The sequence below is a fragment of the Pogoniulus pusillus genome, chromosome 41 (assembly GCF_015220805.1).
Source record: "Pogoniulus pusillus isolate bPogPus1 chromosome 41, bPogPus1.pri, whole genome shotgun sequence".
Lineage (NCBI taxonomy): Eukaryota > Metazoa > Chordata > Aves > Piciformes > Lybiidae > Pogoniulus > Pogoniulus pusillus.
This window is the reverse complement of record NC_087304.1, coordinates 2,920,695-2,943,631: the sequence shown is the minus strand read 5'-3', so window position 1 is coordinate 2,943,631 and position 22,937 is coordinate 2,920,695. Positions and strand designations below refer to the sequence as shown.

Sequence of the window (22,937 nt, the reverse complement as noted above, 5' to 3'; positions counted from 1 at the left end):
GTCGCCCTGTGGTGGCCCTAGCAGGGCAATGCCATCCTACGGTAGCCCTGGCAGGGCAATGCCACCCTACAGTGGCCCCAGCAGGGCAATGCCACCCTACAGTGGCCCTAGCAGGGCAATGCCAAGCTACGGTGGCCCTGGCAGGGCAATGTCGTCTTGCGGTGGCCCTGGCAGGGCAATGCCACCCTGCGGTGGCCCTGGCAGGGCAATGTCGTCCTACGGTGGCCCTGGCAGGGCAATGCCACCCTGCGGTGGCCCTGGCAGGGCTGTGTGTCCCCACGGTGGCCCCGGCCACGGCCACAGCAACATCTCTTCCCCGCAGGAGGGGAAAGAAGCTGCGGAGCTGGTGCTGGAGCAGGGCACCCGCAGGTGGCACTCCCATCGTGCCCGGGCTGGGCCCTGCATGCAGGGTGAGGTCCCCAGGGTGTCCCCTCGGCCGGGATGGGTGTCGAGGGGGCTGATGGAGGCCCCCCAGGGTGGGTGTGATGCCGACAGCCACCTCTGTCCCCAGAGCCAGGCATGCCCAGGTGCTCCCTGTCCTTCCTGACCGAGGATGGCACCGACGGCAGCATCTTGCCCAGGGACGGGCTCCTGAGCAGCACCCGCAGGTCCCTGCTGGAGGAGCTGGAGGATGGCTGCAGTCTGGGGGATCTCTCACCCTTCTCCATCCCTTCCTTCCCCCCGTGGCCCCACACTGACCCCGGGGGCCCCCCGCAGCCCCTGGCCTCCAGCACGCTGCTGGGGGATGGGGATGGGCCTGGGGAGGGACCCCCGCGGAGCTGGACGGTGGTGGAAAGGAGCAGAGGTCCCCCCTGGTCCCGCCCTGGGGCCAGCCCTGTCCCCTCTTCCCAGCAGGAGTTTGGTCCCAACGGGTCCCTGAGCTCCCCCCACCCCCGGCGTCGTGGCAGGGTCCTGGGGGAATGTGGGGACCCCCAAACCCGAGCTGCCCATCCCCACCGAGGTGTCCTCAGCAGCTGGGCTGTGACATGCCAGCACCCCCGGGACGGTGACAACCTGGCTGCTGTGGCTCAGCATCCTTCTGGTGTCCCCCAGCGACCCCCAATGGGCTGGGCAGGGCTGGGCAGTGCCACTCTGGCTGCCACTGGCCTGGGGACAGCTGTGCTCGAGGCGGGGGGCAGGGGCTGGGACCACAGCAACCTTGGGGACAGCAGTGGGGACAGTGAGGTCTTTGTCAGTGCCGTGGAGACCCTGGAGCCCAGCAAGGCTGGGGGGTGCCAGGGGGCTCAGCATCGCTGCTCCCCCCAGCCCTGGGCAGCCAGGGAGCCAGAGCCAGGTGAGACTCCCTCCCCAGATGGAGCTGCCCCCTGGGACCTGCCCCCTGCCAGCTCCCCAGACACGGAGTGGGGGCAGGGTGAGGGCTCGGAGGGGGTCTGGAGGGCAGCCCCTCGCTGTGGGGAGGGGGTCTGGAGGGCAGCCCCTCGCTGTGGGGAGGGCTCGGGGGCAGGTGAGGCAGGGAAGCTACTTGCCCAGTTCCGGGGGTGCAGCATCCAGGACCGACCCCCATGCACCCCAGAACCCTTTCTCAGCTCCTCCAGTCTTGCCTCTGGGAATGTCACCCCCCAGGACCAGGGGTCCCCCAGGCACCTCCACGTCACCCCCCGCACCAGGAGCCGCCTGCAGGCCTGTGCCCGGCGCTTCAGCCCCTCCTCTTCCTCCTCCCTCTTTGACGAGACCTTGGAGATGCCCCGAAGGCCCCCCAGGCTCAGAGCACCTCGGGGTGTCCCCAGGGGCCCTGCCACCACCTCAGGGCACTGTGTCACCCTGCAGGGGGAGGACGGAGAGGGGACAGGCTCTTTGGATGACACTGAGATCCTCCCCAGAGCCCCCAGCCAGCCCAGCTCGCCCTCAGGGGCCAGCAGCTCCTCCAGCCCCACGGTCCTGCTGGCTCCTGGGGACCACCAGCACCCCCAGGCCTCTCCATCACATGCTCAGGGCTCCCCCAGCTCCAGTCCCTCTCTCCTCCTGCCCCCCAGGGACCAGCATCCTCACCCCCAGCCCTCCCCATCACATGCTCAGGACTCCTCCAGTTCCAGTCCCTCTCTCCTCCTGCTCCCCAGGGACCAGCACCCCCAGCCCTCCCCATCACATGCTCAGGGCTCCTCCGGTCCCACGGTGCTGCTGGTGCCTGCGGTCCAGGACCCCCAGTCAGAAGCTGCAGGCTCCATCCATGCTGCTGGCAGCGCCAACCTCAGGGTGCTGGAGGGTGGCTCTGGGTGGCAGGACCCCTCACCCTTAGGGACACAGCAGTCCCCGTGGCCCCACGGCACCTTTGGCCACCTCTCTGCCCCACATGCTCTGGGCAGCACCGCGGCGGCAGGAGGGGGGAGCTCGGCCGCGCTGCTGTCCCCCCCCAGCCGCAGCTCTGAGGAGCAGCGACAGGCACCCACCGAGCAGCACAGCCCTGGCACGGAGCCCACCGCCAGCCGCAGGGATGCCCAGGACGAACAGGCGTGCCCGGTGCCACCACGGCGCCTGTCGGACGCAGCTCTGCGGCGGCGGCTGCGGGCGCTGGGGGACACCCCCGGTCCCATCACCGAGCTCACCCGGGGGCTCTACCTGCGGCGCCTGCAGCGGCTGACGAGGGCACCCGGGGGGCATCGGGCAGGTGAGTCCTGGGCATCTCCCACCCTACCTGGCCAGCTGGTGCCCACGGTGCCAGCGTGGGGCTGACGGCGCTTGCCCGGTGCCCAGCACGGTCACCGCAGGCAGGGCACAGCCCCGAGCTGGTGGCTGCCCTGAGGACTGGGCAGGTCCCCGACTGCACCCAGGACGAGCTGCTGCTGGCACAGCAGTTTGACCACCCCGAGCGCAGCTGGCACTGGCGGGAAGGGCTGGCAAAGTCCAGCTTCAACTACCTCCTCCTGGACCCCAGGTAGGGCCATGCCACACACCCCACCCCCGCCGTGTGTGTGTGCCCCCTGCACTGCAGGGTGGGGGAGTCCCGGTGGGGACAGCATCAAGCCCCAAAGCTGGGGGGGTTGCACCCCTAGGACCACCCAGAACCTGCCGCTCCGCTCCCACTGCCTGAGCCCAGCTGAGTGCTTCAGGACCTTCATCAAAGCCATCTTCTACGTGGGCAAGGGCACCCGTGCCAGGCCCTACTGCCACCTCACCGCCGCACTGAGCCAGCACCGCGCCGGGACCCAGAGGGTGGGACGGGCTGGGGGCATGGGGGCGGGCATGGGAGGGGTTCGTACTGAGGGGCTTGGAGTCAATGGTTGGGCATGGGGGACTGCACTGGGGGCTCAGAGCCATGGTGGTGGGCAGGGGAGGGTTCATACTGAGGAGCTTGGAGCTATGGTTGGGCATGGGGGGGGTTCATACTGAGGGGCTTGGAGTCAATGGTGGTGGGCATGGGGGACTGCACTGGGGGCTCAGAGCCATGGTGGTGGGCAGGGGGGACTGCACTGGGGGTTTGAAGTCATGGTGGTGGGCAGGGGGGTTCATACTGAGGGGCTTGGAGTCAATGGTGGTGGGCATGGGGGACTGCAGTGGGAGGCTTGAGGTTGTGGTGATGGGCAAGGGGGCTGGGGGCCACCGTGATGAGCAAGGGGGGCTTGTACTGGGTGGTCAGAGGGTAGTGATGGGCATGGGGGGGGTTGTACTGGGTGGTCAGAGGGTAGTGATGAGCAAGGGGGGCTTGTAGTGGGTGGTCAGAGGGTAGTGATGGGCATGGGGGGGGTTATACTGGGTGGTCAGAGGGTAGTGATGGGCATGGGGGGCTTGTACTGGGCGGTGGAGGTCGAGATGTCGGGCACGGGGGGCAGAGGGGCCCTGGCGGCGGGCAGGAGGAGCTGCTCCGGGGGCCTGAGGCCGTGGCACTGGTGCCCACTGCCCCGCAGGGCTGCCCCAAGGTGCGGCGCATCCTGGAGATCTGGGCCGGCGGGCAGGGGGTGGTGTCCCTGCACTGCTTCCAGAGCAGCGTCCCGGCGGAGGCTTACACCCGGGAGAGCTGCCTCGTGGAGGCTCTGGGTGAGTGGGCACGGAGGGCACTGCGGTGCTGGACCCCCCTGGCGCCGGCTCTGCTGCCGCTTCGACTCCCTGCACCCCCTCTGGAGGAGATGAGGGGGCACAAAGTGGCTGTCCCGGGGCACCTGGGCACATTGGGGTCCGCAGCTGCCAGCGCAGGCTCCGGGTACGACCTTGCCCCTGCCCTCTCCTAGGGGAGGAGTGCCTGGGAGTGGCTGCTGGGGGGGGGCTGTGGGTGCTGAGCCCTTCCCCGCGGGGCTGTGGGTGCTGAGCCCTTCCCCACGGGGCTGTGGGTGCTGATGGGGGGCAGGGGTTGGGAGCTGTGGGTGCTGACTCCATCCCCACAGGGCTGTGGGTGCTGATGGGGGGCAGGGGTTAGGAGCTGTGGGTGCTGAGCCCTTCCCCACGAGGCTGTGGGTGCAGTTAGGGGGCAGGGGTTGGGAGCTGTGGGTGCTGATGGGGGGCAGGGGTCAGGAGCTGTGGGTGCTGAGCCCATCCCCACGGGGCTGTGGGAGCTGCTGGGGGGCAGGGTCGGGAGCTGTGGGTGCTGCTGGGGGGGCAGGGGTCTGTGGGTGCTGCTGGGGGGACAGGGGTCTGTGGGTGCTGCTGGGGGGCAGGGGTCTGTGGGTGCTGCTGGGGGGGCAGGGGTCTGTGGGAGCTGCTGGGGGGCAGGGTCGGGAGCTGTGGGAGCTGCTGGGGGGCAGGGGTCTGTGGGAGCTGCTGGAGGGGCAGGGGTCTGTGGGAGCTGCTGGGGGGGCAGGGGTCTGTGGCAGCTGCTGGGGGGCAGGGTCGGGAGCTGTGGGTGCTGACCCCGTCCCCCCAGGGCTGCAGACCATCACGAACCAGCGGCAGGGGCACAGCTACGGGCTGGCTGCCCGCTGGTCCGGGGAGCGGCGCCGGCGCCTGGGGGTCCACCTGCTGCACAGGGCCATGAGGATCTTCCTGGCCGAGGGCGAGCGGCAGCTGCGACCCTCAGACATCCAGGGTGGGCGCTGAGCGCCCTGAGGGGTGGCGATGGGGTGCTGGGGTGCACCCCCGGCCCTGCCTGCACTGCCTCGCCGAGGAGGTGGCTGCAGAGCCCGGGGGCAGGTTGGATGTCGGTGACCACCGGCCAGGAGTGCTCTGCTGTCCTGGCTCCCTAAAGGCTGATTAAAGATATCCTTCCCTTCGGGCTGGGGGCTGGGTTTAGGCTGCAGAATCCAAGCTGGGGGTGCTGGGAATGGGGGCTGGGGGTGCTGAGCTTGTCCCCGTGGGGCTGTGGGTGCTGAGCCTGTCCCTGCAGGGCTGTGGGAGCTGATGGGGAGCAGGGACTGGGAGCTGTGGGTGCTGAGCCCTGTGCCCACGGAGCTGTGGGTGCTGAGGTTGGGAGCTGTGGGTGCTGAGCCTGTGCCCATGGAGCTGTGGGTGCAGGAGTTGGGAGCTGTGGGTGTTGAGCCTGTGCCCATGGAGCTGTGGGTGCAGAGGTAGGGAGCTGTGGGTGCTGAGGTTAGGAGCTGTGGGTGCTGAGCCTGTGCCCATGGAGCTGTGGGTACAGGAGTTGGGAGCTGTGGATGCAGGAGTTAGGAGCTGTGGGTGCTGAGCCTGTGCCCATGGAGCTGTGGGTGCAGGAGCTGGGAGCTGTGGGTGCTGAGGTTGGAAGCTGTGGGTGCTGAGCCTGTGCCCATGGAGCTGTGGGTGCAGGAGTTAGGAGCTGTGAGTGCTGAGGTTGGGAGCTGTGGGTGCTGAGCCTGTGCCCATGGAGCTGTGGGTGCAGGAGTTGGGAGCTGTGGGTGCTGAGGTTGGGAGCTGTGGGTGCTGATCCCATCCCCACGGGGCTGTGGGTGCAGGAGTCGGGAGCTGTGGGTGCTGATCCCATCCCCACGGGGCTGTGGGTGCTGCTGGGGAGCTGAATCTGGAGGCTGTGGGTGCCAGCCCTGTCCCCACGGGGCTGTGGGTGCTGATGGGGAGCTGTGGCCGGGGGCTGCAGGTGCCCACCTGGTCCGCGGGGGGCTGTGGGGGCCGATGGGAGGGGATTTCCGTGGGTGACTTTTGGCCTCCCCTCCCCACTCTGCCAGGCTCCCAGCCCCCATCGGTCTCTCCCCAGCACGGAGTCAGGACGCGGCTGAGAATGTGGCAGGGCTTTACTGGCTGCAGTGGCACTAACACGGCGCTGGCGCGGGGGGGGCACGGCGCGGGGGGGGCAGGCGGCACAGACTCGGTGGCAGACAGAGGTCGAGGAGCTGTGGGCACCAGCTGGGCACCCGTGGTGGGCTGGAGCTGGTTCAAAGTGGGGTTCCCACAGCAGGGGCAGAGCCAGGTGTTGGGGTATGGGGGTGTCTGGGGGGGGGCCCTCCTGGCACCCCTGGGCGGGGGGGGGGCTCGTGGGGACCATCTGGATCCAGGGGCATTAAAATTCTCATTATGAGACAGGTTGCAGTGGGCAGGGACAGAGGGAGGCTGCTTGGGGACACTCCTCACAAGGAGGGGGGAGGGGAAGGGGGTCCCCATCACAGTGGGGCCACCTCTGAAGGATCCTTCCTCTTCATCGTTCAGTTTGGGAGGAAGATGAGCTCAGCCCGGAGGAAGGCTCATTGCAGGTGGGTGCCAGCTCGGGTCAGAGCAGCTCTGCTGAGCCAGGAGCCCCTCGAGCCAACCTGGGCTGCCCAGGTGGGACAGTGCCAGCCCTGGGGGGAGGTCAGCAGGGGCTGGGGGGGGTGTCAAGGGTGAGGTGTGGCTGGGGCTGATTGTTTCTTTGGCTTAGATGGGGGGAAAGAAGAGAGGAGGAGAGGTGGGGAGAGGCTGCACCCCGGGGCGGGGGGAGGCTGAGGCCATCTCCTCCCAGCTGGGAGCCCACAGCAGCAGCCAGGTCCCTGCTCCGTGCTTCTCGGGTACCTTCTTGGTGCTGCCCAGCTCCGGGCAGAGGGATGCGAAGCACAGAGGGCAGGAGGCGGTGGGACCGGCGGGCACTGCGGGCAGGCTGGCAGCAGGCAGGGAGCTGGTGGCCGCTGTGGCTCTGTCGCTCCTGTGCTGCTCCAAGAGCTGGCAGATCCATACAGGAATCATCGTCGGGAAGGAGGCGATGCGGTGGTGGTCCCTCGGTGTGCGAGGCGGGGGGGGGGGGGAAGCCAGGGGTAGGTCCTGGTGGTGTCTTGGAGGAGCTGGGAGCTGGGCAGGGTGAGCGGAGTGGGAGCCGCGGGAGGTGCTGAGCCGCGGTGCTGGCTCCGAGCCGCGGTGATGGCTCCGAGCCGCGGTGACGGCTCCGAGCAGCGGTGATGGCTCCGAGCAGCGGCGATGGCTCCGAGCAGCGGCGATGGCTCCGAGCAGCGGCGATGGCTCCGAGCGGCGGCGATGGCTCCGAGCAGCGGCGATGGCTCCGAGCAGCGGCGATGGCTCCGAGCAGCGGCGATGGCTCCGAGCAGCGGCGATGGCTCCGAGCAGCGGCGATGGCTCCGAGCAGCGGTGATGGCTCCGAGCAGCGGCGATGGCTCCGAGCAGCGGCGATGGCTCCGAGCAGCGGTGATGGCTCCGAGCAGCGGGAGGCAGGCGGAGGGGGCTGCAGAAGCCTAAAGCGAGGGTGGCTGGGGGCACACGGACGGTGGCACCAGGGACAGCTGGGGGCTGGCTGCGTCCTCCTCCCCGCCACAGCCGTGCCGGTCCCACCGTGGCGTGGGAGCTGATGGTCCTTCTGGCCGTGCTCAGCGGGGCAGGTCACCTCCTCATCCTCATCCATCTCTTGGCCAGGCAGAGAGGAGCTGTGCAAGCAGATCCTCAGCAGCGCCAGGCTGGAGCCAGCGGCGGTGGCCGTCGGCTGTGCTGCTGCTCCTGTCCCCGTAGGCAGCTCAAGCGAGGCCAAGGAGCCTTTGGCTTCCCCTTAAAGCAATCCCAGCTCAGCTCCCCGCTGGCCGGGCAGGCTCTGGAGCCGATGCGCTCTCCCTGCGGGGAACCTCTCCCAGCATCTCCAGCTCTGCTGCGGGTGGGAGCAGTCTCCCCTCAGCCTCCTCCTCTTGGTCCCCCGGGAGGTCGCTGCATGAGGAAAAGAAAACTACAAAGAGACAGGATGAAGACACTCCAGCGGCTGCCACACCGTCCCCAAGGCGACAGGGACAAGGATGAAGACCCTCCAGCGGCTGCCACACACCGTCCCCAAGGCGACAGGGACGAGGTCTGCCATGTCCCCGCTGCTGGCCCCGTGCAGCCCTGCGCGGGGGGAGCCTCCGCGCTCCTCCGCCAGCCTCCGATCCGGCCGGGAAAGAAAAGGGGCTGAGCTCCCGGTGAAGGCAGCCTCCAGCACGCCCCCCTCTGCCCTCACCAACCCTTCTGAGCTCCCGAACATCTCTCCCATCAGAGCAGCCCGGTCACCACCTCCTCCTGCTGCTCTATTTCTTCTCCCCTTGCCCGTCCCCAGCAGGCGTCTCAGGCTCCCACAGGACGAACTCGTGGAGCAGAGTGTTGACCGTCTCGGGACACTCCATCATCACCATGTGGCTGCCCTCATCGATCACCTTCAGGAAGGCAATCAGCAGGATCTGCAGGGAGATGGTGGCAGGATGAGCCAGGGTCGTAGAGCCACAGAATGGGTTGGGCTGGAAGGGACCTTCAGGATCATCCAGCTCCAACCCCCTGCCGTGAGCAGGGACACCTCCACTAGCCCAGGCTGCTCAAGGCCTCATCCAGCCTGGCCTTGAACACAGCCACAGCCTCCCTGGGCATCCTGTGCCAGTGTCTCACTGCCCTCACTGGCAACAGTTTCTTCCTCATCTCCCCTCTCCCAGCTCAAAGCCATCCTCCACCACAGAGCCATAGAATCACAGAACCACAGGGTTGGAAGGGACCACAAGGATCAGGCAGTTCCAAGCCCTCTGCCATGCCCAGGGACACCTCACACTAGATCAGGCTGCCCACAGCCTCAGCCAGCCTGGCCTGGGCAGGGATGAGGCTTCCACCACTTCCCTGGGCAACCCCTTCCAAGCTGTCACCACCCTCATGCTGAACAACTTCTTTCTCACATCCAGGCTGACTCTCCCCATTTCCAGCTTTGTTCCATCCCCCCCAGTCCTATCACTCCCTGACAGCCTCAAAAGTCCCTCCCCAGCTCTCTTGTAGCCTCTTTCAGACACTGCAAGGCCACAACAAGGTCACTTCGGAGCCTTCTCCTCTCCTTCCTCACCATCCTACCACTCCCAGCCCTTATCAAAGGTCCCTCCCCAGCTCTCCTGCAGCCCCTTCAGCCCCAGCCTCACTCAGTTCCCTACCTCTGCCATTCTCTGGTCCTCCTCCACCGGGACAAACTTGTCATGCATGCCATGGACCAGCAGCACGGGCACGGCCAGCTCGGCGTGGTAAACCTCATCGCCCTCCGGCCAGTACTGCCCACTCATCATGGCACGGAGCACGAAGGAGGAGACGTTGAAGGCGTTGCCTTCCTTCAGCAGCTGCTTCTCTTTGGCACCTTGGCGAGCAAAGCCAGCCCTGAGGGGATCACACAACGATGTGTGAGCGCTCGGAAGCTTTGAGGTCCTTCCCAGGGCTCACACCTCGTTGTGTGATCCCCCCCAGGGCTGGACCTCGAAGCTCATCCAGCTCCAACCCCCTGCCAAGGGCAGGGACACCTGCACCAGCCCAGCTTGCTCAAGTCCTCATCCAGCTCCACCCCCCTGCCAAGGGCAGGGACACCTGCACCAGCCCAGTTTGCTCAAGTCCTCATCCAGCTCCAACCCCTTGCCAAGGGCAGGGACACCTGCACCAGCCCAGTTTGCTCAAGTCCTCATCCAGCCTGGCCTTTGACAACTCCAGGGATGAAGCCTGCACAACCTCCCTGGGCATCCTGTGCCAGTGTCTGCCCACCCTTATAGTAAAGAACTTCCTCCTGATGTGGTTACCACCGCTGTGGTGGTTGGCTGCTGCCTCACAGAATCACAGAGCTGCTGCTTGCTTTGCTCTGTGGAACTTTTGGCTTCTGCTGGGTGCTGAGAGGAGAATTCCTCTTGAGTCTGCTGGGCAAGAGTTGAGCATTTGCAGCCCTTCTGCAGGGGGTTGGTTCCTTAGCACCTGGAGGTTGTGCTGCCTGAATCTCAGAATGAGGCAGGCTGGGAAAGACCTCTGAGGTCCTGGAGCCCAACCTAGAGCTAACCCCTGGCACTGAGTGCCTCCTGCAGCCTCCTCTTAAACACCCCCAGGGATGGACACTCCACCACCTCCCCATGCAGCCCATCCCAATGCCAACCACTCTTGCTGTGAAGAACTTCTTCCTACCCCCCAGCCTCGACCTGCCCTGGCACAGCTTGAGGCTGTGTCCTCTTGTTCTATCCCTGGTCACCTGGCAGAGGAGCCCAACCCCCACCTGGCTACGACCTCCTTCCCTTTCCCAGTGCCACGGTGCTGTGCTGGCCACTCACTTGAGGAAGCTCCATGCCAGGCAGGGGGACAGGCAGTGCAGCACACAGGTGGGCATGTTGAAGATGGAGCAGAGGCTGGGCTCCAGCGCCGTCGGCCCCCCGCCGTTGATCATGATCACCTTATGGACCAGGTCTGGGTACTCATGGGCAAGGAAGGTGCAGAAGGACACCCTGCAGGGACAGACAGACATGGGGGCAGTGCTCTGAGCCCGTGGCCTCAGAGGATGCTGCATCCCAAAGGTGAATCCCAAAGAGCTGTGGCTGTAGCCCACGCTCCATAGGATGGGTTAGGTTGGAAGGGAGCTCAAAGCTCAGCCAAGTTCCAACCCTCCTGCTAGAGGCAGGGACAGCTCCCACTGGAACAGGTCACTCAGGGCCTCATCCAACCTGGTGCTGAACACCTCCAGGGAGGTTGTGGAGCACAGAAGCACCCAATGTGATCTTTGATCACATTGGGTGCTTCTGTGCTCCACAACCTCCCTGGGCAACCTGTGCCAATGTCTCACCACCCTCACCCTGTGCCAGTCTTTCCCCACCCTCAACCTGTGCCAGGCTCTCACCACCCTCAACCTGTGCCAGTCTCTCACCACCCTCACCCTGTGCCAGTCTCTCACCACCCCTTCACTTGCCCTGTCCAAGCTCACTCTGGAGGACACCAAACCAGCCAAGCCCCCACAGTCCCCAGGCAAAAGGACCTGAGCTTGAGGTTCCACTTCTGCCCAGAGCAAAGCAAGGTGCTGGAAGCCATCTGGGTGCTACCAACCTGGACCAGCTTGGTCCTTCTGATCTAATCCTGGGCAGCTCAGAGCCTGTTTCCAGCTCCCTCTTCTCCCACCTGTGTTTCCTCTCCATCTAATTGACTTTCTTGGGCTTAGTCTATTTATAGGCTGTGCTCTGCCAGCTTCTCTCTGCAGGACAGGCTCTGGGATTAGCTGGACCCAGGAATGGACACCAAGAGGATGTAGGAGATCAGAGCTGAGGGATAAACCCAGAAACCCCCACACTGCTCCCTCGCCTCTTGGGTCCCAGAAGGGAGGATTTGGTGGGAATGTGGCACCAAGGAGAGAACAGGGTGGGGATGAATCCATCCCTTGGCTCTTGGGGCCTCCTGGTGCCTTGCCTGTACGAGTGTCCTTCACCCACAGCAGTGTCCTTCCCCCACAGCAGTGTCCTTCCCCCCCAGCAGAGTCCCTCACCCCCAGGAGTGTCTCTCACCCACTCAAGTGCCCCTCACCCCTGGGAATGTCCTTCACCCACTCAAGTGTCCTTCCCACACAGCAGTGTCCCTCATCCACATGAGTGCCCTTCACCCACTCAAGTGTCCTTCACCCCTGTGAGTGTCCCTCATCCATATGAATGTCCCTCATCCTTTTGAGTGTCCCTCACCCTTATGAGTGTCCCTCACTCCCAAGAGTGTCCCTTACCCATATGAGTGTCCTCATCCTTATGACTCTCCTCACCCTTATGAGTGTCCCTCACCCTTTCGAGTGCCCTCAGCCTTATTAGTGTCCCTCACTCATATGAGTGTCCCTCACCCTTATGAGTGTCCCTCACCCTTTCGAGTGTCCTCAGCCTTATTAGTGTCCCTTACCCATATAAGTGTCCTCATCCTTACAAGTGTCCCTCACCCTTATGAGTGTCCCTCACCCCTAGGAGTGTCCCTCACCCTTACAAGTGTCCCTTATCCATATGAGTGTCCTCACCCTTACAAGTGTCACCTTTTCGAGTGTCCCTCACCCTTATGAGTGTCCTCAGCCTTATTAGTGTCCCTTGCCCATATGAGTGTCCTCATCCTTACAAGTGTCCTTCACCCTTATGAGTGTCCTCACCCTTACAAGTGTCACCTTTTTGAGTGTCCTCACCCTTATGAGTGTCCTCACACTTTGGAGTGTCCTCATCCTTATAAGTGTCCCTCACCCCTGGCAGTGCCCCTTACCCATAGGAGTGTCCTCACTCTTATGAGTGTCCCTCACCCCCAGGAGTGTCCCTCACCCCTAGAAGTGTCCTCACTCTTACGAGTGTCCCTCACCCTTTCAAGTGTCCCTCACCCCTAGGAGTGTCCCTCACTCCTGGCAGAGCCCCTTACCCGTAGGAGTGTCCTATCAGGATGTCCCTCACCCCTGGCAGAGCCCCTTACCCGTACGAGTGTCCTATCAGGATGTCCCTCACCCCTGGCAGCGCCCCTTACCCGTAGGAGTGTCCTATCAGGATGTCCCTCACCCCTGGCAGAGCCCCTTACCCGTAGGAGTGCCCTATCAGGATGTCCCTTACCCGTAGGAGTGCCCTATCAGGATGTTCCTCCTCTTGGCGTAGCGTTTGAACACAGCCCTCATGTCCTCCGCCAGGGCGTAGAAGGTGTAGGCGGCAGCGATCTGCGGAGCAGAGCTGCAGCCGTGCCCGGCCAGGTCCGGAGCCACCACCTCGTAACCCAGCTTGGTAAAGAAGTCCAACTGCTCCTTCCAGATGTCCAGCGACCCCCCCACGCCGTGGATGAAGAAGAGGACCACGTCTCCGTGCGTGCCCTTGCAGCTGGTGATCTGCTTCTTGCAGTCGATGTTGACCACTTTCTTGGGCTTGCGCTTCCGACGTTTGCCGCCGCCGCCGCCTCCGGGCGCCGCTTCCCGGGCACCGCATCCCGGTGTGCCAGCAGCACCCTGCGCCGGGCTTTGCCCAGCCACTTCGGACAGCTCCAGCTCCACCGTGCTGTTTGGTTCCCCCGAGCCGTTGTGGCAGGGCAGGATCTCGGAGCGGACGGCGTCGCCCAGGTTCTCGATCACCAGCTGCCCGTTGCGGTAAACGGTGATCTTCCGTTTGCAGTGCACCGTGCCCCGCTCCGGGTCCCCGGGAGGGCTCTCCTCGGGTCCCTCGCAGGCTGGGCGGTTGGGTGTGCTGTGCCTGATGCGTAGGATCCTGCCCGGTTTCACCTCCATGAAGCTGTAGCCGTTGGTGGACTCAACACTGTCCAGCGGCCCCACGGCGTTGGTGGCTTTGCCCATCAGGCAGCACAGGAACCCATCGGTGATGCTGTTCAGCATTATGCTCCCTGGGGATGAAGGCAAGAGAGGAAGAGGAGGAGCAGGAGAAAGGAAGGGGTTAATTACCAGCTCCAGCACCCAGTTGGCTGTCCTGGCAGAGGGGACTAGAGACAGCCTCAGCCCCATGCTGGCCAGGTAAACCGAGTCAGGTGTGGTGTGAAACACCTGCATGGACCCACCAGGGGTGACCCAGCAGCAGGCACCCACAAACAGGTACCCACCTGCAGGGACCCACCAGCAGGGATCCACCTGCAGGCACCCACAAGCAGGAACCCACTTTCAGGGACCCAACTGAATGAACCAACCTGCAGGGACCCATTAGCAGGGACCCACCTACAGGGACCCACCCCCAGGGACCCAATTGCATGACTTCAGCTGCACAGATCCACCAGCAAGGACCCACCAGCAGGGATCCACCAGTAAGAACCCATCAACAGAGACCCACCAGCAAGCACCCACCAGTGGGGATCCACCAGCAGGAACCCTTCAGCAGGGATCCACCAACAGGAACTCATCAACAGGGACCCACCAGCAGGGATCCACCAACAGGAACTCATCAACAGGGACCCACCAGCAGGGATCCACCAGCAGGAACTCACCAAACAGGGACCCACCAGCAGGGATCCACCAGCAGAAACTCATCAACAGGGACCCACCAGCAGGGACCCACCAACAGAAACTCATCAACAGGGACCCACCAACAGAAACTCATCAACAGGGACCCACCAGCAGGGATCCACCAACAGAAACTCATCAACAGGGACCCACCAGCAGGGATCCACCATCACCCCCTGTGTCCCAGCAGGCTGAGGACACCTCAAGCACCCAGTGGGGCCAGGGCCAGCCTCATGCCCTCCTGCTTAGCTGCCAGCCCTGGGCAAAGCCTCTGTGGCACAAACAAGGGCACAAACAAGTGCCTCTGAGGGATGCAGCTGGGGATGAATGTGGGGCTCAGCCCTCCTCAGCCCCCTGGCCCCAGTGCTCCCAGTCCAGCTTTGCCTGGCCATGGCCATGTCACCAGGCTGGTGGCAGAGATACAGCCCAGACAAAGCTGATCCAGCAGAGGTGAAGCTGAGTGGCTGCAGAGTCCCTGGCACACAACCAGGAGGGATCTGCTGTGGCTGAGGGAGGAAGCAGGCAAGGAGAAGGCTGCTTGGGATGAAAATGCTCTCTCTGGCCCCAGATCTGGAGCTGAGGGAAAGATTCAGCCCTGGGAATGCAATATTGATCCAAAGGAGATATGGATCCATGTGGCTGCTCCAACCCCCCCCCCCCAGCAGCAGCCAGAGGTGGGACTCACAGGGCTGGGAGGGGAAGGGTTTCACTCAAAGCCCACAAGTGAGGCTGAGAACGATGCAGGGGGGTGGGCAGTGACCCAGTGCCCACTGTGGGGAGTGGGAAGCCCTCCTCGCCCAGGCAGTGCAGATCTGTTGTCCTCAGGGCATCATTCCTTGATGTTTGGCCTTCCTGATGTTCTTGGGTGGCTTCAGGAGGGGGCTGTGGACACTGAGACCACCAAGACCAAGCAAGAGGAAAGCCAGACCTGAGCAAGGACAATGCAGGTGGGGAAGGCTGATGGCACTGATGCCACCCTGGCAGTGCTGAGACAGAGTGAGAAGGTCTCTGCCCACCCAGGCTGGCAGCCTGATGCCCTTTTATTATTGATGAAGCAAAACATGGTGAATTATTGATGCCAATGGGCAAAGAGAGCTGCAGTGGGCACCGTGCCAAGGGCTGGCCCTGCTGGAGGGGATGGCAGCTGCGGGTACCCAGCGTGGCCCCTGAGGAGGAAAAGAGCATTCCCAAGGGTGGGAATTAACCTTGAGATCCCAGAGCTGCTGCCAGGAACCAGCTCCCTGAGAACAGCTCTCCAGAGGAGCACAGAGTGGGGTGGGCTGGAAGAGCCCTTTCAGGTCAGCCAGTCCTGGTCCCTCAGCACTGCAGCTCTCCACCAGCTCTGGCAGCCTCATCCTGCACCTGCACTGGGTTTGGTTCCCTCCCCACTCCCCCAGGGCTCAGCCTGTGGGATCTGGATGTGGTTCTGCCTCCGTTTCAGCAGGTACCAATCCTCTCCATGCAGATTATACACAGGACTTGTGGCCAAACCACCTCGACATTGATTAACTTCTGGGGATTAACTCAATCAGCCTCTCCTGGTCATTTCCAGAATTGATTTGCTGGAAGGCTCTGGCAGGCAGCAGCTCTGCAGGCAGATCCAGGAGCCCAGGCTCAGGCCATGGAGCCACTTGCCAGCCTCATCAGCTCTGGGGCTGAGCCCAGATCCTGCTGCCAGAGAGGCCAGGGCTGGGCTGCCCAAACTGGGATGCAGTGGACACAAACTGGAACCCAAGAGGAGGATAAAATGCTTGGCTTTGAGGGTGCTGGAGCCCTGCAGCAGGCTGCCCAGAGAGGTTGTGGAGTCTCCTTCTCTGGAGGCTTCCCAAGCCCAGCTGAATGTGCTCCTGTGTGGCCTGCCCTAGGCAGTGCTGTGCTGGCAGGGGCTTGGACTGGATGATCCCTGGAGGTCACTTCCAACCCCTACCATGTTGGGATTCTGTGCTCCTGTGAACCCCCCAGCAGTGAGCACCTTCCAGCCAGGCTGTTCTGGAGCCCCTGGGGCAAGAGGGCTATGGAGGTGCTGGAAGGTGCCCAGAGAAGGGCCACGAGGATGAGCAGAGGGCTGGAGCTGCTCTGCTGTGGGGACAGACTGAGGCAGTTGAGGCTGTTCAGGCTGGAGAGGAGAATGCTCCCAGGTGACCTTATTGTGACCTTGCAGTATCTTAAGGGGGCTACAGGGGAGGGAATTTTGAGGCTGTCAGGGAGTGATAGGACTGGGGGGAAAGGAATAAAGCTGGAAATGGGGAGAGTCAGCCTGGAGGTGAGGAAGAAGTAGTTCATCATGAGAGTGGTGAGAGCCTGGCAGGGGTTGCCCAGGGAGGTGGTGGAAGCCTCATCCCTGGCTGGAGGTCATAGAATCATAGAATCAGTGAGGGTAGGAAGAGACCACAAGGATCAGTCAGTCCCAACCCCCCTGCCATGGGCAGGAACACCCTACCCTAGATCAGCCTGGCCAGAGCCTCATCCAGCCTGGCCTTAAACACCTCCAGGGATTGGGCACCTCCAGATGCCAGGCTGGATGAGGCTGTGGGCAGCCTGATCTAGTGTGAGGTGTCTCTGTCCTTGGCAGGGGGATTGGAACTGGCTGATCCTTGTGCTCCCTTCCTACCCTGACTGATTCTAGGCTTCTATGAAATGGAGAGGCAGGAGGTGAAGCAACTCCATGCCTGGGGTGGGGGCTGGGTACCAAAACACTGCTGTCTCCCACCTCCCACACTCCTCCTCCCACCCTACCCTGGCGGCTGCTGCAGGCAGAAACACCGAGGGATGTTCCCTCAACTGGAGATGAAAAAGGTCTGAAGATGAAACCAGATGGATGCAAAGAACTTTGCAGAGATGCTGGTAACCATGGCAACGAGCTGCTTCCCCCCTCCCCACGTCCCTCCCCTTCCCCTTCCATCCCAGCTCCCTTCCATCTCCACCCCAGCAGAGAGAGATTTCGGCACCGCTTACATAAGGCCAGGCACAACAATGAGTCAGGTGTGGTGGGACCCACCAGCATGACCCCACCAGCATGACCCCACCAGCATGACCCCACCAGCACCCCCCGTGGGCTGGCAGGCTGAGGACACCTCAGGCACCCAGTGGCTGTGACACAGAGGGCCAGGGACAGTCCCCATCCCCTTCTCGTTCTGCTGCCAGCCCTGGGACGAAGCACAAACAGAGCAGAAAGTGCCTCTGAGGAGGCAGCTGAGGGTGAATGTGGGGGGGTCCCCAAATGCACAGCCCTCCTCAGCTCCCTGGACCCAGTGCTCCCAGTGCCTAGCCATGGCCATGCCCATGTCACCAAGCTGGTGACAAGGATGTGGCCCAGGCTAAGCTGATGAAGCAGAGACACGAAGCTGAGGAGCTGCAGAGCATCACAAACCCTGGCACACAGCAGCCCTGAGCTGATACCCCAGCAAAAAAAAACCACTGCAGCCCCCCAGGAAACAGCTCCCAGCAGAGAGCAGGAGGCTCAGTTAAGCCAGGAGGATGAGGAGGTGCCCATGAGGAGCATCCCAGCCTCAGCTCCTCAGTGCTGTGCTGAACAACTCAACTGGAGGAGGGGGGAACAAAACAACTTCTTGACCTACTTGGGGCTGCAGCAGCTCTGCTTTGATGCAACTCGACAGCTCTGTGTCACAGCTGGAGGAAACTGGGGGTGAGGTGGGATGTGGAGGGTGGAGAGTCCAGTGGGATAACGTGACAGGCAGCCAGGCAGGGCTGGCACAGAGCCCGTGGGGCTGGCACAGAGCCCGTGGGTATAACTCAGAGCTCACAAGGTTGACACAGAGCCTGTGGGGCTGGCACAGAGCCTGTGGGGCTGATGCACAGAGCCTGTGGGGCTGGCACAGAGCCTGTGGGTATAACTCAGAGCTCACAAGGTTGACACAGAGCCTGTGGGGCTGGCACAGAGCCCGTGGGGCTGATGCACAGAGCCTGTGGGGCTGGCACAGAGCCTGTGGGGCTGATGCACAGAGCCTGTGGGGCTGGCACAGACCCTGTGGGGCTGATGCACAGAGCCTGTGGGGCTGGCACAGAGCCCGTGGGGCTGATGCACAGAGCCTGTGGGGCAGGCACAGAGCCTGTGGGGCTGGCACAGAGCCTGTGGGGCTGATGCACAGAGCCTATGGGGCTGGCACAGAGCCTGTGGGGCTGATGCACAGAGCCTGTGGGGTGATGTATCAAGGCAGCTCTCACCCCACACCCATCCTAAGGATGTGACAGCAGGGTGTGGGCACAGCCACTCCAGGATGGCCCAGCTGAGTTGGCTCTTCCCTTGGCATCCCTGCGGAGAAGTTCTCCTCTGCCCTAGGCAACCTCTTGTTCCTGTCCCTGATGTCCCCAATAGCCAGGGAATGACAAACATCTCCTCCTCATGTCCCTTTCCTGCTGGAAAGACCTTGAATTATGGACTAGAATGTTCCTCCACAACAGCCCCCAGCCCTTTCTTCACTGCCAAGAGCAGCCAGGGATTGGCACAGGCTGCCCAGGGAGGAGTCCCCATCCCTGGAGGTGGCCAAGAAACGTTTGGCCATGGCATTTGGGGAGGTGGTTTAGTGGCCACGGTGGCCTCAAGCTGATGGTTGACTTTGATGATCTTAGAGAGCTCTTCCAACCCAACCAATTCCATGATCCCTGCCAAGAGAAGTCCTAGCACAGATCTGGCTCCAGCAAACAGGCAGAGAGCATCGTCTGCCGCAGCAGGAGCAGACACCAGCTCCAGAGCTGCCAACCGCAGCCCTCCCCAGCCCCCTCCAGCGAGTCCCAGCACCAGCCAGCACTCAGCCCTCTCCCTGCGGGCAGCCCTGGGACTTGCTGCCTGCTAATTCCCTGCAAATCCTCGGAGGGAGAGGTGGCAGAGAGCGGCGTGAGCCCTGCCGCAGCCAGGAGCCAGCCTGCCGGCAGCGCTCGCTCGGCTCTAATCCCCTCCCTGCGGGGCTGGCGAGCATCAACGATGACACACGACCCTCCGGAGGGATGGGCAAATAGCATTACGCTCTTCCCAGCCTCCCCCCGGCCCTCGGCTCTCGGCACTGAGCAAAGCAGGAGGGCAAAAGCAGCTGTTTAAGCTCCGCTCTCAGCTGCGGGCTGAGGAAAACGCTGCTGGCGCTGAGGTCCGATCCTGCCAAGCGAACTCCCCTCTGGGGGAGGGGGCTGGAGAGAAGCCACTTGGGCTAGGTCACACCTGGGGCTGATCTGTTTAACCTTGGCTTGCTCTGCTTGACCTCGGTTTACTCTGGTACCCCTGCAGGCATTCTGCTACCCCTGCATTCACTCTGTCACCCCTGCATTCAGCCTGTCACCCCTGGATTTACTCTGTCACCCCTGGATTCATTCTATTACACCTAGATTTACTCTGTCACCCCTGGATTCACTCTGTCACCCCTGGATTCACCCTGTCACCCCTGGATTTACTCTGTCACCCCTGGATTCACTCTGTCACCCCTGCATTCACCCTGTCACCCCTGGATTTACTCTGTCACCCCTGGATTCAGCCTGTCACCCCTGGATTCTCCCTGTCACCCCTGGATTTACTCTGTCACCCCTGGATTCAGCCTGTCACCCCTGGATTCTCCCTGTCACCCCTGGATTTACTCTGTCACCCCTGGATTCAGCCTGTCACCCCTGGATTCTCCCTGTCACCCCTGGATTTACTCTGTCACCCCTGGATTCACTCTGTCACCCCTGGATTCAGCCTGTCACCCCTGGATTCTCCCTGTCACCCCTGGATTTACTCTGTCACCCCTGGATTCAGCCTGTCACCCCTGCATTTACTCTGTCACCCCTGCATTTACTCTGTCACCCCTGGATTCAGCCTGTCACCCCTGCATTTACTCTACTATCCCTGGATTCACTCTGTCACCCCTGAATTCATTCTATTACCCCTGGAATCACTCTGCCACCCCTGAATTCATTCTATTACCCCTGGATTTACTCTGTCACCCCTGGATTTATCCTGTTACCCCTAAATTTACTCTGTTACCCCTGAATTCATTCTATTACCCCTGGATTCATTCTATTACTCCTGGATTCATTCTATTACCCCTGAATTCATTCTATTACCCCTGGATTCATTCTGTCACCCCTGGATTTACTCTGTCACCCCTGGCTTCACTCTGTCACCCCTGGATTTACTCTGCTACCCCTGGATTCACTCTGTCACCCCTGGATTTACTCTGTCACCCCTAAATTTACTCTGTTATCCCTGAATTTATTCTGTTACTCCTAGATTTACTCTGTCACCCCTGGATTCATTCTATTACCCCTGAATTTATTCTGTTACCCCTACATTTATTCTATTACTCCTGGATTTACTCTGTCACCCCTGGATTTACTTTGCTACCCCTGGATTTACTCTGTTACCCCTGAATTTATTCTGTCTCCCCCTAGATTTACTCTGCTACCCCTGGATTAATTCTATTACCCCTGGATTAATTCTGTCACCCCTGGATTTACTCTGTCACCCCTGGATTTATTCTGTCACCCCTGGATTTACTCTGTCACCCCTGGATTTATTCTGTCACCCCTGGATTTACTCTGTCACCCCCAGGGCCTATGTTGTTACACCTTGATCCATTCCATCATACTTCAGCTTACCCTGCTACCCCCCCTGGGATTCCTTCTGCTGCACCTGGAATTTCTTCTGCTTAACCTTGATTTGTTCTGCTGTTATGCCTCAGTTTACTCTGTTACCCCCTAAATTTAGCCTGTTGCCCCTGGGTTTAGTCTGTCACCCCTAAAGGCAGTCTGTACACCTCTGGGTTTACTCTGTCACCTCTAGATTTGCTCTGTCACACTACCCCAGACCTACTCTGTTACCCCTGGATTTACTCTGTCACCCCCCAGATTGACTCTGTTACCCCTGGATTTACTCTGTTACCCCTAGATTTACTCTGTCACCCCCCAGATTGACTCTGTTACCTCTGGATTTACTCTGTTACCCCTAGATTTACTCTGTCACCCCCCAGACTGACTCTGTTACCCCTAGATTTACTCTATCACCCCCCAGACTGACTCTGTTACCCCTGGATTTATTCTGCCACCCCCTGGATTTACTCTGTCGTGCCTCAATTTCTCCTGTTACACCTTGATTTACTCCCTTACACCTGCATTTCTGGTTACATCTGGATCTCACCTCTCCCTCCTACCTGCATTTCTGGTTACATCTGGATCTCACCTCTCCCTCCTGGCTTCCTTCTGTCCCTCCTGGCTTCCTTCTGTCCCTCCTGGCTTCCCCATCCTGACACAATTCCAGCAGCTTTCCCCAGGACACCCAGGAGTAAGCAGCCAGGAAAGCTTTTAGCAGCCTTACAAATGAAAACCAGCAGAGGCAGCCCTGAAACCCACCCCCCCCCCTCCCCCCAGCTTGAGGACTGCAGCCTCCCAGGGTGGGGAGAACTGGTCCCCAGGACTTCACCAAGGGCCCCGAGGGATTGTGTGGAGTCAAGAAAGGGGATGGCAGGGCCAGCAGAGCGTCTGCAAGCCACCCAGCAGCCCCTGGCTGGCTGCCTGCCACACGTCTCTCTTGAGGAAGGAAGAAGACCTTGAGAAACAAAAGATTATGCAATGCCCGGCGGAGTAACCTGTGCCTGACCTCCAGCACCCAAATCCCACTCCGAACCCTTTTTCCCAACCTTCCCTCGCATCTCCGAGGGGATCTCCTTGCCCAGCTCCCACCGCAGAGCAGCAGCACAGCCCAGGTTGGGTTCCTCCGGCAGCCAGCTGGAAGGAACCATTGAAAGGCAGCAGGAGAAGCAGCAAAACCCTGCCCCCTTCGCTGGGCAGCGATGCGTGCAGGTGCCCCCCGTAGCTCTCCAACCCCCTCCCTCCCCCCTCTTCAGTACCAAACCACCACCAAAAAGCAATCGAAGCAGATTTGAGCCACGCACATAGCAACAGCAGAGCTTGGGGTGGCAGCTCAGCAATCGGCTCCTGCAGTTGCATCACGGCAGAAAGCCTCCAGCTTCGAAGTTCCATCCCCAGGCAGCTCGGTTGAACCCCCAAGGCTGTAGAAGCTAAGCGTTGGCGATGGCCTGCAGGGCTGCCCGGCTGCCATCTCCCCTGCCCGGCTGCCATCTCCCCTGCCCGGCTGCCATCTCCCCAGCCCGGCTGCCGTCTCCCCAGCCCGGCTGCCGTCTCCCCTGCCCGGCTGCCATCTCCCCTTCTCTCCCTGCAAGCCTGCCCTAACACCCCTCGAATCGTCGCTGTCAGCTGCAAAACCTCCTCTTTCCCTCCCGTTTTATAGGGTAGGGGGCATTTTGCCCCCCGGTTTTGCACAGCACCTTTCCCCCCCACCCCCCCACCCCCTTCTTCAGCCCACATCCTACCTCAGGGGAGGACAAAGAGAGGGGGGCAGGAGCAGATGCTCACCTCATTGATTGACAAAGCTGCTCAGGGGGCCAAAGTGGCGACGGAAAAGCTTCAGTCTCGCAGGAGAGGGAGGACAGGCAATGGCTGGAGGCGATGGGAGCCGGTGCGGGATGCGGGATGCGGGATGCGGGATGCCGGCGCAGCTCCTGCAGCTCCTGCAGCTCCTGCAGCTCCTGCAGCTCCTCCGATTACATTTTTCTCGGTTTGGTTTTTGGGTTTGGTGCTTTTTTTTTTTCCCCGGCTGTTGCTGCTGCCTGGCTGAGGTGGGGAAGGATGGAGGTGATGCCTTCAGCTCAACGCATCTTCAGCCCGCAGCCTCTCCTGCCATCTTCTCCCCATCAGCAGCTTCATAACTGAAGCTCTGGGGTTTGGGGGAAGGTGGAAAGGGGATTGAGGGGAGAGTAGGGGGGTGGGGGCTATTTGTCCTTGTAGTCTCTAGCCATAGAAAGCCCCTGAAATCCCTCCTAAAGAGGAGGGCTCTGGCAGTGACAGACAGGGAGATCTGCCAGTCAAAGCCGAGCCCAGCGCAGCCCTGCGCCCGCCTATGGAGGGGCTGCAGGACTCG

The 22,937-nt window shown here is 61.9% G+C and overlaps 2 protein-coding genes across 4 annotated transcripts; one reads left to right on the top strand and one right to left on the bottom strand.

The window, feature by feature from the left end:
- Window positions 1-1,452: 1,452 nt before the first annotated feature.
- On the top strand, window positions 1,453-5,161 carry ANKLE1 (ankyrin repeat and LEM domain containing 1). The gene is made up of 5 exons (XM_064175157.1): window positions 1,453-2,626; window positions 2,713-2,893; window positions 3,012-3,171; window positions 3,864-3,993; window positions 4,814-5,161. The coding sequence occupies exons 1-5, from the start codon at window positions 1,702-1,704 to the stop codon at window positions 4,984-4,986; spliced, it is 1,569 nt and encodes a 522-aa protein (XP_064031227.1). The 5' UTR covers window positions 1,453-1,701; the 3' UTR covers window positions 4,987-5,161.
- Window positions 5,162-6,092: 931 nt separating this feature from the next.
- On the bottom strand, window positions 6,093-22,833 carry ABHD8 (abhydrolase domain containing 8). Of its 3 annotated transcripts, none has more exons than XM_064175171.1 (6): window positions 22,373-22,833; window positions 12,636-13,407; window positions 10,365-10,535; window positions 9,222-9,438; window positions 8,332-8,495; window positions 6,093-8,011 (listed from the first exon to the last, which is right to left on the bottom strand). In XM_064175171.1, the coding sequence occupies exons 2-5, from the start codon at window positions 13,397-13,399 to the stop codon at window positions 8,346-8,348; spliced, it is 1,302 nt and encodes a 433-aa protein (XP_064031241.1). In that variant the 5' UTR covers window positions 13,400-13,407; window positions 22,373-22,833; the 3' UTR covers window positions 6,093-8,011; window positions 8,332-8,345. The 3 variants fall into 3 exon arrangements, with proteins under 3 accessions (XP_064031241.1, XP_064031242.1, XP_064031240.1); XM_064175172.1 differs by having other exon boundaries at window positions 6,093-7,992; XM_064175170.1 differs by having other exon boundaries at window positions 6,093-8,495; window positions 22,373-22,828.
- Window positions 22,834-22,937: the final 104 nt, after the last annotated feature.